General features: G+C 42.3%; 4 protein-coding genes across 7 annotated transcripts; 2 read left to right on the top strand and 2 right to left on the bottom strand.

Moving 5' to 3' along the window:
- Positions 1 to 201: 201 nt before the first annotated feature.
- On the bottom strand, positions 202 to 1,959 carry LOC117891257 (probable transaldolase). Its single transcript, XM_034796627.1, has 3 exons — positions 1,806 to 1,959; positions 1,113 to 1,236; positions 202 to 1,050 (listed from the first exon to the last, which is right to left on the bottom strand). Exons 1-3 carry the CDS (start codon positions 1,900 to 1,902, stop codon positions 276 to 278), a joined length of 996 nt encoding a protein of 331 aa, XP_034652518.1. The 5' UTR covers positions 1,903 to 1,959; the 3' UTR covers positions 202 to 275.
- A 468-nt stretch (positions 1,960 to 2,427) lies between these two features.
- LOC117892059 (digestive organ expansion factor homolog) lies at positions 2,428 to 4,795 on the top strand. Its single transcript, XM_034797992.1, has 3 exons — positions 2,428 to 2,765; positions 2,823 to 3,521; positions 3,577 to 4,795. Exons 1-3 carry the CDS (start codon positions 2,501 to 2,503, stop codon positions 4,710 to 4,712), a joined length of 2,100 nt encoding a protein of 699 aa, XP_034653883.1. The 5' UTR covers positions 2,428 to 2,500; the 3' UTR covers positions 4,713 to 4,795.
- A 1,487-nt stretch (positions 4,796 to 6,282) lies between these two features.
- Positions 6,283 to 14,977, top strand: LOC117892058 (calcium-transporting ATPase sarcoplasmic/endoplasmic reticulum type). Of its 4 annotated transcripts, none has more exons than XM_034797990.1 (10): positions 6,283 to 6,405; positions 8,909 to 9,056; positions 9,130 to 9,147; positions 9,258 to 9,340; positions 9,436 to 11,607; positions 11,665 to 11,780; positions 11,858 to 12,094; positions 12,166 to 12,283; positions 12,370 to 12,487; positions 14,782 to 14,977. In XM_034797990.1, exons 2-10 carry the CDS (start codon positions 8,939 to 8,941, stop codon positions 14,808 to 14,810), a joined length of 3,009 nt encoding a protein of 1,002 aa, XP_034653881.1. In that variant the 5' UTR covers positions 6,283 to 6,405; positions 8,909 to 8,938; the 3' UTR covers positions 14,811 to 14,977. The 4 variants fall into 4 exon arrangements, with proteins under 4 accessions (XP_034653881.1, XP_034653882.1, XP_034653878.1 ...); XM_034797991.1 differs by lacking the exon at positions 14,782 to 14,977 and adding an exon at positions 14,204 to 14,473; XM_034797987.1 differs by lacking the exon at positions 14,782 to 14,977 and having other exon boundaries at positions 12,370 to 12,771.
- A 54-nt stretch (positions 14,978 to 15,031) lies between these two features.
- LOC117892060 (WD repeat-containing protein 47) lies at positions 15,032 to 16,925 on the bottom strand. The gene is made up of 5 exons (XM_034797993.1): positions 16,772 to 16,925; positions 16,425 to 16,585; positions 15,951 to 16,353; positions 15,665 to 15,888; positions 15,032 to 15,583 (listed from the first exon to the last, which is right to left on the bottom strand). The coding sequence occupies exons 1-5, from the start codon at positions 16,805 to 16,807 to the stop codon at positions 15,358 to 15,360; spliced, it is 1,050 nt and encodes a 349-aa protein (XP_034653884.1). The 5' UTR covers positions 16,808 to 16,925; the 3' UTR covers positions 15,032 to 15,357.
- Positions 16,926 to 17,306: the final 381 nt, after the last annotated feature.

Genomic DNA, 17,306 nt, shown 5'->3' with positions numbered 1-17,306 from the left:
ATAGTATCCTGTTGGCGGGGGAGCTGATTTCCAACCGTCATATACGTTAAACTGTATATCGAATTTGTGCAAGTGCAGTGTTGTTAAGTGCATTCAAGGGCGTCTCGTCTCAGCCGGCCGAGTAAAAGCCTTGGGAATTATGTAGTTTATACGGCAAAATTGCTCATAAACGCTATTTTTAAACTTAATTTTTTATTCAAGTAGAAAAATATATGTTTTTTTAACATATTTCATCCTCCACCCATTACAATGTTGTTTGAAACTATTACCAGGGCTTACTTAAAATAACTTTTGATCAAATTCTCCAGCTTCACAGTGTCCACTGCGAACTTTCGAATGCCCTCGGAAAGTTTATCAGTTGCCATCGCATCTTCATTTAGCAGCCAACGGAATTTGCTTTCGTCCACGGAAATCTTTTCGATGTCCTGCACCTTTGCATTGTCCACCGACAAATATGTTGTCACCGAATCGATGTCGTTCTCCAGTTCCTTCAGCAGCGACGGGCTAATAGTCAGCAAATCACATCCAGCCAACGCTTTGATTTCGCCCACATTCCGGAATGAGGCACCCATAACTAGGGTTTTGTAGTCGTACTTTTTATAGTAGTTGTAGATTTTCGTTACCGAAATCACACCAGGGTCCTTGAGAGGCTCGAATTTCTTGTTTTCGGTGTTGGCCACATACCAATCCAGAATCCTGCCCACAAAGGGGGAGATTAGGGTGACGCCAGCCTCTGCGCATGCCACTGCCTGCGCAAAGGAGAAGAGAAGGGTAAGGTTGCAGTGCACACCGTGCTCGTTCTCCAAAATCTCTGCCGCCTTGATTCCCTCCCAGGTGGATGCCAATTTGATTAGGATGCGTTCCTTTTCGATGCCAAGGGATTTGTACAGCTTAATCAGCTTCAATGCCTTCGCCACACTGTTCTTCGTGTCGAATGATAGTCGGGCGTCGATTTCGGTGGACACACGTCCAGGAACAACTTTCAGAATCTCGGTTCCGAACAGCACGCACAAATAGTCCATTGCCTCGGCAACTTGATCATTCAAAGACCTGAAAATAAATTTCAGAGCTTAGTAATATGCGAGAATAAGCCATATTGTATTAGTTTATACCCTTTTTGGCTTTTTGCATACTCCACGGCCTTCTGTACCAAGGGCTGGTACCGCTCCATGGACGACGCCGACAGAATAAGCGAAGGATTTGTGGTGGCATCAGTTGGCTTGTAGATGTTGATGGCTAAAAATAATACAATTGAATGTCAAGTTTGCTTAGCAGTGGAGTTTATTGCAAACAAATTTGCATAGAAGGCTGGTTTTTTTTCACTTTAAGACTTGTTAGAACGGCCTTTAAACCAGTTTTAACCAAAACCACAGGCCGGCTGACTTTCATTTTACACGAACAAATCCTTGACAAATCATTGCCACTCACATATGAATGTAGCATTTGTATATTTGAAACCTTATCACCACAGCGGTCACATTTCCAGCACACGTATGCACATAAGGTCAAACTAAAGTCAGGTTGAATTCTGCTTTTCACTTTTATTTGATCTTCACAAAAGAAGATAACAGCAACTCGAATAGAGAGATGTTCCTCATGCATTTATATGTTTGTACATACATTTGTATGATTACCAACTCCTGTACATACAGCATAACATTAAGATACTTCAGAAAGCATGGTACGACTTATTTCGTATGTGTGTGTGTATGTGATCAAACTCAGCTTTAAATGAACTTTTAACCTCACCGAAATTCCGATAAAACAAAACTTATCCTTGTATTTGAATATATTTAAGTATGTACCTTCAAAGTCGCCGGTGTCAGCCACAATTGTAGTGACTTGTTTAAGTTGTTGTAGAACCGACATCTTGAGCTTTTTTGACGTGCAATCGCTTCCCATTCCAGAAATTAAAATAAAAAAAAAATCCACAAATTCCGCCGATTTCTGTAGCAGTGTGACCGCGGTATTATCGATCAAAAATACCGTCAGACCCTCAAAAATATACCAAAATATACCCTTCCATTTTCAAAATATACCGTAAATCTAAAATCAGTTTCTTCGACTTTGATCTTCTGTCTAATATTATCAGATAGTTAGAGCTCTTAGCTTTAAAAATGCAATTTTACACGAATCTTCTTTTAATTCTCCACAAGATTGGTTGGTTTTCATGACTTATCTTTATTCGATTGATTGCAAAATAAGGAATGGAACGTTACGTCATTTGAGGTCATTTCTCTCGTACATGCTCCTCGCGTATGGTTTCTATACCTGTCTTGAAGTGTAGTGCATCGCTGAAAAAGAAAAGTTTCATAATAGATAGAGCTTAAGCATTTCATTTTCACTTACCTAATCTAGTTCCATTCACAGCAGCGTGATCACTTTTCTACCATCACTACGTGCTATCGATACAACGCTGAAAACATATGTTTATGTTTATCAGAATCGCACGTGCAAGTTTTTAATTGAACTGTTTTAAATTGTTTGCCAGGAGTTTAACATGAAGCAGAAGCACTCGAAGCATAAGGCAAAGCCATACCGGCAGGTGGCCCCCGTTCGCAAAAATGAGAAATTTTCGAAAAACTACAGCTACATCCAGAGAAGCAAGCAAATGGAGGAGTCGCACAGAAAGGAACGAGTCCCGGCCTTGACAGGAAACAACTCCTTTGAGCCTGTAGCAGATCTGCTCCCCGACTTGCAAAATGATGTTGACGAAACTGGGTTCTATGAGCAGCTGGTGAATGGATTCAACAACGTACAAACGAGTATGTCAATAATTATATTTCCGAAGCATTTTCCTTGACTACCAATCGTTTTTGCAGGCCGCCTTCTCAGCACAAACGAGAGCGACGGTGCCTCGGTGCCTGCACCAGTGAAAACAGTTGAGAGAGAGAGCAAAACTCCAGTCCAAACGAATGATGACTTTGATTCGTACAATTCGTTTTCGAAACGATTCGATTTCGATCTATCAGCAGACAATATCAACGATTTGATCTCGCGTAAGGATGCCACATTGATCAAGAGCAGTTGGCCGGCAGTTGGAAATCTAAAGTTTGAGATTCCGCAATTAGATGCGAATGCACAAAATCCCGATTGCAGTCCACCGAGTGCCATTTCCAACTCCTCTGATCTCCAAAAGTTGGAGGTTAAAATGTCCATATGCGCAAAGGTTGCGTATCCCCTTTCTGCGCTACAGTCGGAGCTCTTTCATGTTGCGAACAACTATCAGGACCTGTACTTTCCCCACAGAACACACAACAACGCCGAAGAGATTCGGTACATGTACTGCCTGCATGCGCTGAACCACATGCTAAAGGTCAGATCCTTGATTCTGCGTAATAATGAGAAAGTGGCGGCACTCGCCAAGTCACTAAAGTTGTCACCGAATGAAATTTCCATACCGGAGACATTCAGAGACCAAGGACTGAAGCGTATGAAGGTGCTATTTATTGTGCCCTTCAGGGAGTCGGCTTTAAAGATAGTAAAAGTAATCGGAGACTTACTATTTGGCATTCAAGATGGTAAGAAATGCAAGCTGAAAGTCAAAGGCAAAAACTCATCCACTTTACTTTGCAGATCAAGCCAGGAAAAATTCAATGGCAAATTATGAGCGGTTCCTGCAAGACTACTCGGGAAATACGATATACTTCCCCAAAACGAACCCAAAACCATTCGACTATGAGCAAACATTCAGTGGAAACACAGATGACAACTTTAAAATTGGATTGCGCTTCACAAAGAAAGCCGTTTCTCTGTTTTCTGATATGAACGCCTCAGACATACTGATCGCCTCTCCGTTGGGACTGCGAATGCTTGTCACGGACAAGGAGAGTGACTTTGACTTCCTAAACTCAATTGAGCTGCTCATAATCGACCAAGCGGAGCTTTTCCTCGCGCAGAACTGGGAGAATCTTCTGCACTCGCTGGACCACCTTCATCTGCAGCCACAGAAGCTGCCGGACACCAATTGCCAACGGGTTCGGACTTGGTGTCTGAGCGGAGCATCCAGCTTCTACCGCCAAACCTTATTTTTCTCATCCCACGAACTTCCTGAATTTCGGGCAGTGCTCAACAGCAAATGTCAAAACTACCAAGGCAAAGTGCGGGTCACAAATCTAGTGGAACATGGCGATATCCGGAATGTCATCACGCCAATTCAGCAAGTTTTCCGCCGAATTAACTGCACCAATGTGGAGTCATCGTTTGACGATCGCTTTCAGCATTTTGTCAAGCACATAATGCCTCAGTTTAGTAAGCCCGGCTTCTCGCATTGCATGCTGTACGTGCCCAGCTATTTCGACTTTGTGCGCATACGCAATCAGTTCAAAACAGATATGATTAGCTTTGTGCAGATCAGCGAATACACAAAGAAGGAAAAGATTTCCCGGGCGAGAGACATATTCTTCCACAGCGGAGCGTCTGTGCTGCTCTATTCGGAAAGGGCTCACTTCTTTCGACGCACCCGAATCAAGGGTATACGAAATTTGATTATGTACCAGCCGCCCAACTTTCCGCACTTTTACTCGGAGCTCATCAATCTGATGCTCGAATCCAACCAGAATCCGCGAGATGGCTTTGGAGATGAGATGAGTGTCAATATACTGTATACAAAATATGACCTTCTGAGTCTGAGCAACGTCGTTGGAAGCGAGAATGCGCTTAAGTTGACCACGGGGAAAAAAGATTCCTACCTCTTTTCGACCAAGACATAAATAGCCCACAATGCAGACCTTACACAGTGAACGTTTGTACATATTCGTTTAATGAAAATATATGTGTCATTGCAAAACGAAAATGATTATCTATTGGAATAATGGCACACTGCATTGAATATATTTATAGGCGGAAATGCATGTTCGCGGGGAAGGACATTTCGCCAAGACTTATATTAGATATTTGTCTGCAAGAGACAACCGCACACCTTTGCTCGTTTCTTTTCAGAGCAAACTGCGAGTGCAATTGTTACATAACACAATTGTAATCTCTCGAGTCAAAGAACAAACAAAAATTGTATAGAAAATTCCAACTTGTGCAAACATTATAAAATAATTATATTTCAGTCAGAAATTAGATAATCCCTTCTCTAAGACAAAGCGCTTTAAGGATCCTTTTCTATAAGAAGATGTAAGATTTGGTAACATATATATAATGTTTGTAATGTAACAATGATTATACATGCATCGTTTATATAAATCATGCAAAATATTATCCAATAAGTACAAGAGATATTAGGATTAGTGCCAGAGTTGAGCCGTGACCCTGACCCGTGCATATTTATAACTCGAAAGTTATTCAGGTAGTTTACAAAATAGTGTCCATATATGTATATGCACATATATGAAAAGGTAAAATCGTAGACAAATGCATATTTATGGGTGCTCTCTGAAATTTTGTTATAGGTGCTGCAGAAGGCGGATATACTACAGAAAGGAACATGTGCGGAGAGCGATTGTGCTCTTGCCAACTTTTTGAGAGGCCATAAAGGCATTACAAGACTATTTTTAAGCGGCTAAACGACGGCTGCCAGTCTCTGCCGAAACTCAAAGGAAAAAAGCAGAAATATCCGGAACGTGCATACTCTTCTAATTGTTCCGACTCTGCGAATGCTATCTACAGTACCGGAAAATAATGTGCATGTATGATAAACATCCATATTTGGATGTGCTACGAGTAATACCAATGTATTGTGCTTAGCTGATGGGGGTTTCTTGATAAAGTTTACAATGAACTTGACTGTTTGGAAACAATTCCATTGATAAATCCAGAATCGCTGGCTGTCTGCTATCCAGCATAATCCTGTGTGTGTCAAACGCTTTGGACTAGCATACTACGATTCACGGGGCAGAGTTTATAAATAATGATTTCTAAATATTAAACAGACACACGTGCACTCACAAATACTGATGATCATGTATGCCCCACACGGCTGCTTCGCTTCGTGTCTTTGAGCAGAGCAGAGCACACGTTGGTGCTGTGGCATCTACATACAGCCATAGCCCAGCCATATGGATGTGCCTGCATGTATCTGTATCTACCTACGTATATGTAGATAATGTATTTGTATTTTCCTTCGGCGAGATCGATCCGAGCGGAGCAGAAGCAAACACGAGCACCGTGAAGCGAGAACCGACAACCGCCAACAATCGGATAGGTGGTAAGTGCTCAACAGTTTGTGCGTGCTAAAAGTATTTTCCCGGGCCAAAATAGAGAGTGTATGTAGTTTTGGGAATTTTGCCAAAATATATGAATTTTGTAATTCAAATAGACACTCTCATCAAGCAGCGTTCTCCTTGCGTTCAGTTGCCGTTGATCGTTATAATAGCGCGATCTTTGTGTTAGCTCTTGGTCTTCCGACTCAAATAAATTTATTATATAATAACGGAATTTTTACTAAGAATAATAATTGTAAGTTTTGTTGATTTTTTTGCAACAATTCCAAACAAAATAATTAGTGATTTTACTCCAAACTCTCTATATAAAAAAAAACCAAATCCAAAAAAAAAAAAAGAAAAACTCCCAAACTGTAAAAATGTTCAACCGCGCGCCTAAAATCATGGAAAATTCAACAATTTATATAAATTACCTACATACACCCGTACCGTACCGTACTTACACTTGAGAGTTGGTGTTTTGAAAGTGTCTCCACAGTTTTAGTCATAAGTTTACTAGTTGAAACCCCTCGCCTACAGCTATCCATCCATTGGAAGTAGTCCGTAAAGAGGACAAATCGTGAACAACCTCGACCTCCGTAGTCATATTGAAATATTTGAATGTCACCAATACCAATGCCCAAATAGATACACTGCTCTAAAGTTTTCACTTGTGTCGTCCTACATAGCATAGCATGGCCAGATCTGTGATAGAAAAACTGATTATGCAACCGTTGTGTCAGCCCCCTGAGGCGAATAGGAACGGAACACTGTATGCATGCTACGTTCTTACACCATCATGTACATACAGACATGTCATTTCACCTCATTTCATATCGTTCTCTTACTGAAATGATTAAATAATAAGCACCGAGAAGGCTGTGAACCCACGTAAGATACTCTTTGCCGAAAGGATAATAGATTTGTACATAGATAATTATACAATTCATTAGCAGACCCGAGCTGTCCAACTGTCAATCGGAATTAGAGATTTCATGTGGAGGAGAGCAGCTCCCCTCTACACTTGTCGACATCCATCAGAATGCTCAGAAATATCTTGAGCCGTAAAAATATACTTATGCCTAAAGACACACATATGTATTTATGCGTATAAAAGTCCACCCTACGATCGTCTCCCAGTACATATGAACATATGTCTGTATGTTCATACTTATTTATGTGTTCCCAGTACATATTTATATATGTACATAATATGTGTTCAAAATTAAGCTTGTATTTTTCGGGTGCTAGGTTGCTATTTTTAGCCCATCTCGGCCAGAGGCAATTTTTTTTGCTCCATAATGCACACGTATAGACCCATACATGCACATTTCACGTATGTATAAACGGAATATATAGACCAATACATACTTATGTGTATATAATTTAGAAACACATATAGAAATACGTTTTAGCCAGGCACATTTGTGCAAATTAGAACTCTCTCAAATATGAATTATTAATTCTAAATTAACGTTAAAGCTGTAACTTTCGAAATACCGTTAGATTTTGACACATGTGACATGTATATAATTAGAATTCGAATGTGCCTCGTAAATATTCTCACATAATCCAAACAATATTCAAATTGTTGGATCCGGTTCAAAATTTTCCGCATCGCCTGATGTATATCTAGTCCACGGTCCTGTTCTGGATGTCATGTCTCGTTCTAATTGTTCAAAAGTGAAATGAAATGAAATGTCTCTGCTCTGCTGAGACCTGAGTTTTTTGAATGTGAAGGAGCGCGAAAGAACAGTGTTGGGTAGAGGTGCAAGCTCCCTGCTGTGTGTTTCAGTTGACAGTAGTGGCTCGGCTCGGCTCGTTCTGGTTTCTTTTGTCGGAGAACCAACAAATTAATTTGATTCGATCAAATTCTTTTAAGAATATTAATAAAAAGCTGAATAATCAGGTACATGCAAATATAATAATGCGATTGCCGCACTATCGATATGTTCATAAGTGACTGGTTACATGCAACCCTGCGGCCAATAAATGTCGTGTCATAGTGGCCAGGTGAAACACGAACGCCGATAGTGCAATATTATCAGAAGCATTTTAGAAAAAAAAGCGCCATGGCGTATAATATATAACAAGTTGTGAAAATACAGTACTTAACACGCAGTGCGTTGTTTCATATGAATTGTACTGAATCAATACACACATAAAGGAATCCATTTCCGTGTTGGCGATCTTGGCAAACTCTGTTGTGCAAAGTGACACGTGTGTGAATCTCATAAGTGGAGATTAGACTAGTCTGGCACGAGCGGTAATGCCAATGTTCTTACAACCTCTTAATTAGTACTTAATTAATTTGTAATAGTTGCTCGACCACTAAACGTCTCAACTGGTCCAAGCCTCCCAGCCTCCCCCTTTTCATTTACTTTACCCGAATGTCTATGAATTTGCATATTTACTCTACAGTAGAGATGTACATACATACATATGTACTTATGCACGTATGTATGTTCAAGCGTACATTATTTGCACAGATGAGAAGGTATGTATGTATGTACGTATTCAGGTATGTACATACGTTTGTACATGCTCGCATGCACATACATACATACATACGAAATCTAATGAGGTAGTTTTAACTGCAATTGAACACACTTGCGTAGGCATATGCATATTGATATTTATTCCCAATTACTATTCCTGTCAGCACACAGCACACAACCTATTATCAGAAACTAATAAAATGTACTTGGCTTTGTTTTTCTTTTCAATCTCTACACATCACCCAATCACATGAAGTGAAGGCTACTGAACGAAGAGGATAACAAATCAAAATGGAAGACGGTCACTCGAAAACCGTCGAACAGTCTCTGAACTTCTTCGGTACAGACGGAGAGCGCGGTCTTACCCTTGAGCAGATCAAGGCTAACCAGGCGAAATATGGACCGAACGGTAATTACAATTGTTCAATATAAATATCGTAAGCAACACTGACTCACCTGCATTCACTTCTTTATCATTTCAGAATTGCCAACTGAGGAAGGTGCGCAGTCAATATCAAATCAGATCGAGTGCAATGCGCGCTCACGATCATGATAACGAACAACGTCCACTAATGTCATTCACATTTACCAATTGTTTTCTATTTCGCAGGAAAGAGTATTTGGCAATTAGTTTTAGAGCAGTTCGACGATCTTCTAGTGAAGATTTTGCTTTTGGCAGCCATCATTTCATTTGTAAGTCTAACCCATTCCGGAGTTGTGTAATCTCTGCTCCACACACACGATTCCCATACGCAACTAAACTTTGCTATCGTTTTATTTAATCACAGGTATTGGCGCTATTTGAAGAACACGAAGAGACGTTCACTGCATTTGTAGAGCCCTTAGTTATTTTACTTATTCTGATAGCTAATGCGGTGGTTGGTGTATGGCAGGAAAGGAACGCCGAGTCCGCCATTGAGGCTCTCAAGGAGTATGAGCCAGAGATGGGCAAGGTGATCCGTCAAGACAAATCTGGCATCCAGAAGGTCAGGGCGAAAGAGATTGTGCCCGGAGACTTGGTCGAGGTGTCTGTCGGTGACAAGATCCCCGCCGATATTCGCCTAACCCACATTTACTCCACCACCATCAGAATCGATCAGTCCATCCTCACCGGCGAGTCTGTGTCGGTTATTAAGCACACCGATGCTATTCCCGATCCACGTGCCGTCAACCAGGACAAAAAGAACATTCTGTTCTCCGGCACCAACGTGGCCGCTGGCAAGGCCCGTGGCGTCGTCATTGGCACTGGACTGAGCACTGCTATCGGTAAGATCCGTACCGAAATGTCGGAGACTGAAGAGATCAAGACACCACTGCAACAGAAACTGGACGAGTTCGGAGAGCAGTTGTCCAAGGTTATTTCCGTCATTTGCGTCGCTGTCTGGGCCATCAACATTGGCCACTTCAACGATCCCGCCCACGGTGGCTCCTGGATCAAGGGTGCCATCTACTATTTCAAGATTGCTGTCGCCCTGGCTGTCGCTGCCATCCCAGAGGGTCTCCCCGCCGTTATTACCACCTGCTTGGCTTTGGGCACACGCCGCATGGCTAAGAAGAATGCCATCGTGCGCTCCCTGCCATCCGTCGAGACCTTGGGCTGCACCTCCGTCATCTGCTCTGATAAGACCGGCACACTCACCACCAACCAGATGTCCGTTTCCCGCATGACGATCTTCGAGAAGGTCGAGGGCAATGACAGCAGCTTCCTTGAGTTTGAGCTGACGGGATCCACCTACGAGCCAATTGGCGAGCTCTTCTTGGGCGGCCAGAGGGTGAAGGCCGGTGACTACGAGGCACTCCAGGAACTGGCAACCATTTGCATCATGTGCAACGACTCCGCCATCGATTTCAATGAGTTCAAGGCTTGCTTCGAGAAGGTCGGTGAGGCCACCGAGACTGCTCTGATTGTATTGGCCGAGAAACTGAACGCTTTCAATGTGAACAAGTCCGGTCTGGATCGCCGATCCACCGCCATTGCCGCTCGTGGTGAGATTGAGACCAAGTGGAAGAAGGAATTCACCCTGGAGTTCTCTCGCGATCGTAAATCCATGTCCTCGTACTGCACACCCCTGAAGGCCTCCAAACTGGGTACTGGCCCCAAACTCTTCGTCAAGGGCGCTCCCGAGGGTGTGCTGGATCGCTGCACACACGCACGTGTCGGCACAAGCAAGGTGCCACTGACATCGGCGCTGAAGGCCAAGATTCTGGTTCTGACTGGACAGTACGGTACTGGTCGCGACACCCTGCGTTGCCTGGCTCTCGCTGTTGCTGATAGCCCCATTCGCCCAGAGGATATGGATTTGGGAGATTCCAACAAGTTCTATCAGTATGAGGTTAATCTGACATTCGTCGGAGTCGTCGGCATGTTGGATCCCCCCCGCAAGGAGGTCTTCGATGCCATTGTCCGCTGCCGTGCTGCCGGTATTCGCGTTATTGTGATTACTGGCGACAACAAGGCCACTGCCGAAGCCATCTGCCGCAGAATCGGCGTGTTCACTGAGGATGAAGATACCACTGGCAAATCCTATTCCGGTCGCGAGTTCGATGATCTGTCCACCGCGGAACAGAAGGCTGCCGTTGCCCGCTCCCGTCTCTTCTCCCGTGTGGAGCCCCAGCACAAATCCAAGATTGTTGAGTACCTCCAGGGCATGAACGAGATCTCTGCCATGACTGGTGATGGTGTGAATGACGCCCCCGCTTTGAAGAAGGCCGAAATTGGTATTGCCATGGGATCCGGTACTGCTGTGGCCAAATCTGCCGCCGAAATGGTCTTGGCCGACGACAACTTCTCATCCATTGTGTCTGCCGTTGAAGAAGGTCGCGCTATTTATAACAACATGAAACAGTTCATTCGTTATCTCATCTCCTCGAACATTGGTGAAGTCGTATCCATTTTCCTTACCGCTGCTCTTGGCCTGCCCGAAGCTTTGATTCCCGTCCAGCTGCTCTGGGTCAACTTGGTAAGTGAAAGTCTTTGAATTTAACTATGAACATTGCTCTTTATGCTTTCCCCTTAGGTTACTGATGGTCTGCCAGCTACAGCTCTTGGTTTCAACCCACCTGACCTGGACATCATGGACAAGCCACCCCGCAAGGCTGACGAAGGTCTCATTTCCGGCTGGTTGTTCTTCCGGTAGGACTTCTTCTATCAGGAATTGAAGGAACTTCAACTAACATATATTTTATTTGTTCTTTTTCAACAATTTATAGCTACATGGCCATTGGTTTCTATGTCGGCGCAGCTACTGTTGGTGCTGCTGCCTGGTGGTTCATCGCCTCTAGCGAGGGTCCCGGCCTGTCCTACTGGCAACTCACTCACCATCTGTCCTGCTTGGGTGGCGGCGACGAGTTCAAGGGTGTCGACTGCAAGATCTTCAGCGATCCCAAGGCGATGACCATGGCTCTGTCCGTACTCGTAACAATTGAGATGTTGAACGCAATGAACAGGTGAGAACAAACTGAGAAAACCTTAACATGTTTATGTGCTGCTGACACGGGATCTACGTTTATGTGTGTAGCTTGTCTGAGAATCAGTCCCTGATCAGCATGCCCCCATGGTGCAACTTGTGGCTGATTGGATCGATGGCACTTTCCTTCACTCTTCACTTCGTTATTCTTTACGTTGATGTCCTCTCCGTAAGTATCACTCAACAACACTAACCAAACTAAAGCGAAACTAACCCTAACCAACACTAAACCTGATATTCTCCCCCCGTCTTTAGACCGTCTTCCAAGTGACACCGTTGTCTGCAGAGGAATGGATAACTGTGATGAAATTCTCAATTCCTGTAGTTTTATTAGATGAAACATTGAAGTTTGTTGCTAGAAAAATCGCAGATGGTGAGAGTCCTATATATAAGATGCATGGGATTGTGTTAATGTGGGCTGTCTTCTTTGGCCTGCTGTACGCTATGATGCTTTAAGAATATAATGATAATCCATAAGCCCAACTTCATTATTCTAATTTCTAGTATAAAATGTTACTAAATATAAACAGAAAACAAACAGAAACCACAATTATAAATATCTAACGTAACGACATATAACCAATATAAAGATTGTTCCCGAAAATATTACTGATTTCCACCGCTCCACCCACTCCCCGGTATCACAGAACTACAGACTACTCTAGTGATACTCTGCAAATACTACGGGGTCGCCGACTGACTCACACCCTGCTTTGGCATTGAACAAACAGCGTCAGACTTTCTATATTCGACACTCTATGACCCTAACGATTCACCTAACACAAACACACACACACCACACACGTATATATCCAACAAATACACAATATATTTGTGTTTGTATATTATTAAATTATATAGCAGGATGCTTTTTGTACATACAATGCTGTAGATACATAAGAGTTCCAAACCCGGGTATATTTTTTCAATTGTAATAGTTAGGTTTTATCCAAAAATATATGTTTACTGTCAGCAATGTTCGCTGTACATGAGATAGCTTCTTGGAACAGAAAAGAACGAATCAATTTGAACAATTAGTCTCCTCGTTGAGTAACTGACAAACTAATCATCTATCTGTAGGTTTAGTTATGCAAAAGAACAAACAAATTTACATTTATCTACTCTCTCCCGCTACGTTTGCGTACCGTACCCATTATTTGTGGGCATTTTTGTTTAGCCTGTCAGAAATCAATTCTAATTTTTGGTTAACGTTTTTTCGTACTTGAACTCAGTCTATGGTTAACGTAATTAATATTTTCAAAGATGCAACACACACACATGTACTTATAGTAACCTTTTGCGTTCGATAATACTTTCATAAATAAAATCTGATATATTGGTAAACTCATTCCGTAGCTGTAAGGATTTTTGTTGAGCACAAGATATTGAATGAAGTCAATAGCTGACACAGCAACTTACACAGCATCGTATTCGGCGCGTTCGTATCGTCTCGACTCGTCTCGGCTTCAGATTGTGTTTGCATTGTATTGTATGTATTTAGGCAAATGCTTAGGAACCTTCTAGGGCATATTTCGTCTATTCTATGCACACCCCAAGGGACCACAACCACCATCTTGGGGTACCCTTGGGGTAGTGTGTGGGTGCAGCAATCATTTTGAACATGTTTCAAGTTTTAACTGACTTTGAATCGAATTGTGTAACTTATGTCAGTCTCAGTTGTATGGAATTAAGTAATCCTTATAGCATTTGTTAGCGAATACTTAATTAAATTAACATAATACATAATTTATTTTGTTATACAATTAGAGACGCTGTGAATTGATTAAACAAAAATTACCCACACAATTACCTAACATTAATTCAATAAATAATGCAAAACTAAAACATGCCGAACTGAGCTCTACGAAACCCGAAGAAAGGGCAGGCTCCATGCCCCCCAACAATAAGCTTCCCCCTGGCTGCTGCAAATTCTATTTATAAGTTTTGTTGCTTGCACGTGCACGTCGTTGGTGCGAAGAACGATCGACAATGGCAATTGAGTGCCAACGACTTGATGTTACATGCCAGCCCAATACTCCCTACCAATATACACATTCTCAACGAACTATTGTTTATTTTATTTATACAGTCAATCCCAGATTTCATTAGTTGGATCCCCGATTAATTACCATAACATAAATGAATCCATCCCTGCTTTAGAAAAGTACGTGCAGTTATTATATTATGTCGCGAGTGCGCCGAAATTTGTGGTTAATGTAAAAAGAAACAGAACAAACCGTTGCTGTACTGTACATTATGGTCTATGTATTACATTATCGCACTCAATGGCATAAACGAACACAAAAAAGAACAAAGAAAAAACACAGATTTGAAATTCAGCATGTAAGATATCTAAACGTAAAAACGAAATAATAAAACAAGAAATCCGAAACTCTGGTCTACATATGTAACTTCCCACCCTGCCCCTTGCCCCCTGCCCCCTGCATCTGCGTATGCCCACCGAAACTGCCAATTTCCAGAGCTACCCGAAGATGCTTACTTGGTCCTGGTCCTCCCCTGCAATCAATCCGCTGAAGTGCCGTACCCAGTACTTATGTATTCCCCGTCAAGCTTTGGTTTGCTCATGCGTTGATCGGTTAAATATATTTAATGAAGAAACAACCTGGTAATAATCGTCACCATTGTTTGCATATACACTAAATGTAGTTCCTGACGCCGTCGTCGACAAGTGGTAAACGGTTTTGTGCACCATAACCGGATACGAGAATGTGGAAATGAATGTGAAGGATGACAAATTTTTCGACCTTTATCATTCGTGTATTAATCGCTAAGCCAGCCCTGTTACTTGCAACTGCAACATTGAATCCAACATAAATAAAATTATTTGCTTTAGAAAGTAAAACATTAATGGAACTGTGGGTTAGTAAGAATGGATTAAATAAATATATACCAAATATAAAACTTAAAGCCTGCTCCTTTTATTTAACTTTACTTTGGGTATTCAATAGTAATTCGAAGTGAATATTTTGTTTATTTATCATTTCCAAAAGGGTTAAATAACGATTGCATTGCGCCCAGTAACATATTGCAAAGCCTTTGGCCGGATTTCATGATCGGTAAAGTTCTAGTTTTAAATTAGTTACGCGAGCACGCTCTGTGTGTCTTTCATAAATTAGATCAGTCTGATCAGCAAATGCATTGCTTCCTTCTGCTAAAATGCAGCATTGACAACGAAATGAAGGCATTTGCTAGTGGTCCGTGAAATTTGGAGAAACATCTCCGTTACGAGGGCGGCAAGGCCCATAATGTAGCTGTTTTGTCCGCTGATGTTGAGATGAAGGAAAATTCTGTTGGATGCCATCGAATGGTTATTGCTTTGTCCTTATGCTCCGCCACCACCACGGAGGACAGCTCATGTGCCAGATCACCTTGCAGATCTGTGAGCTTAATGGAATTGTCGTAGCTGCAAGTCAGCATGTAATAGGCGGAGGGAGAAAACCGAACGCACCTTTTATGCACACGAATACAGAAATGGTGAAATTACAAATTAGTGGTCCAATTCTGGTCACGTGAGGTTCGGAATCATTACCTTATTTCAGCGCTGTGTGGATAAAACCGCTGTATTGGCCGATTTCCACGAATGTCATACAGTACGCACGAGCTATCCGCGTGTCCCGATACGAGAAGCCTGCCTGTGGGATCCACGCAAACGGCTGTCACAGCAGAGTTTTCCAGTGTGCCATCTTTACGCTCATGCTCCAAGGTGTTTACCGAAACGTTCACTCGAAGATCCCAAAAGCGTATCGTTTGATCCTGAGTAGAAAATCAGCTGATAAGAAGATGTGTATATAAATGGGAATATTGTTGACGATTACCTGTGATCCAGACACGAACATTGCATTGTTCCAGCTGAACAGTGACAATATATGACCGGAATGGCCACTGAACGCCTGAAACGGGGTTCCTGAAACACAGTCCGTTATGTAGATCTTGCAGTCACCAGCACCACCGCTCACTAGGAGGCGGGACTTTGTGGAGGAGTCGTCCAGGAAGCACATGTCGCGTACAGTTCCATCGTGCATATTCAGCTCCATCTCGTGACCCACCAGCTGGTTTGTGTCGTTGTTAAATCTCATATACTTGATGGTTTTATCATTTGATCCTGTGGCAATTATCTCGCCGTCCCTGGACCAGCAAGTGCAGTAGATTGATCCTCGATGGTGTTTCGTTCGCTTGCACAGAACGGAGGGGGGATACACTGCCGCCTGCTGGCCATTTCTAGCAACAAAATAAATATTTACTCTTCGTTAATCACATTCCGGTACGGTAAAATGTCTATCAAATACTACCTTAGCTTGGAAAGTTGTGGATACTGGCAGATGCGAAACGTCTTGGAGTTGGAACCCACCGCGTACAACTTTCCATTTGGATGAAAATCGACACTCCGAATCGCCTGCGAGTCTGCCAAAGTGGTCACTGCCTCAAAGTGTGGCCGCTGTTCTGCATCGCCCTTTTGGCAAAGAGAAATTGAATTTGATTAATTGTCTGCACAGTTATTTTATTTAATGCACACCACTCATACTACATAAGTATGTTTATGCAAATGTTTATGGGCTTTGTGTCTTAATTCTTTTGTTGCCACCAGGCAAACTGCCTGCGTGTTCAAAATAAACAAATGGCCCTAAGCAGCGCTTACCTTTCGCAAATCCAAGTCCTTGGCTTCAGAATTCATGAATGATGTGTCTGTCGTTTCCTTTCAGACTGTTTCTAATTGTAAATAGAGTATTTTCAGGTATTTCAAACCAATCTATGTTGTTCAAGCCCCTTCAGCCATCGATGGTAATGGGTCGTACAACTCTCTACGGTTCAATTAATTATATTTGAGAGAGACGGCGAGACATCAAAATCAGTGTTGGGTAACGTTTTTATAGATCTTTCAAGCCGGAACGATGACTTCGTGCGTACATACAGACATGTGTAGGTATGTATGTACATACATTTGTGAATGTTGGTAGAATTTAAACAAAATTGTTTAAACATGTCTCTACTCCTTGGCGATGTAACCAACGCAACGAGACTTTTTGATATGTACATCTCCCACGCACGCCTATGTATTTTATTTAGAGTGCATTCGCTGACTTTTGGCACAAAGGCGCCATCAATATGGAATTCATCGGAATGCACCTGAACACACCTTGCCAGACTGGGTGGAATGTTTCCTTTAACTGTTA

The sequence above is a fragment of the Drosophila subobscura genome, chromosome E, assembly GCF_008121235.1.
Source record: "Drosophila subobscura isolate 14011-0131.10 chromosome E, UCBerk_Dsub_1.0, whole genome shotgun sequence".
In the NCBI taxonomy this organism is placed as follows: Eukaryota; Metazoa; Arthropoda; class Insecta; order Diptera; family Drosophilidae; genus Drosophila; species Drosophila subobscura.
This window is presented reverse-complemented; position numbering and strand designations above follow the sequence as displayed.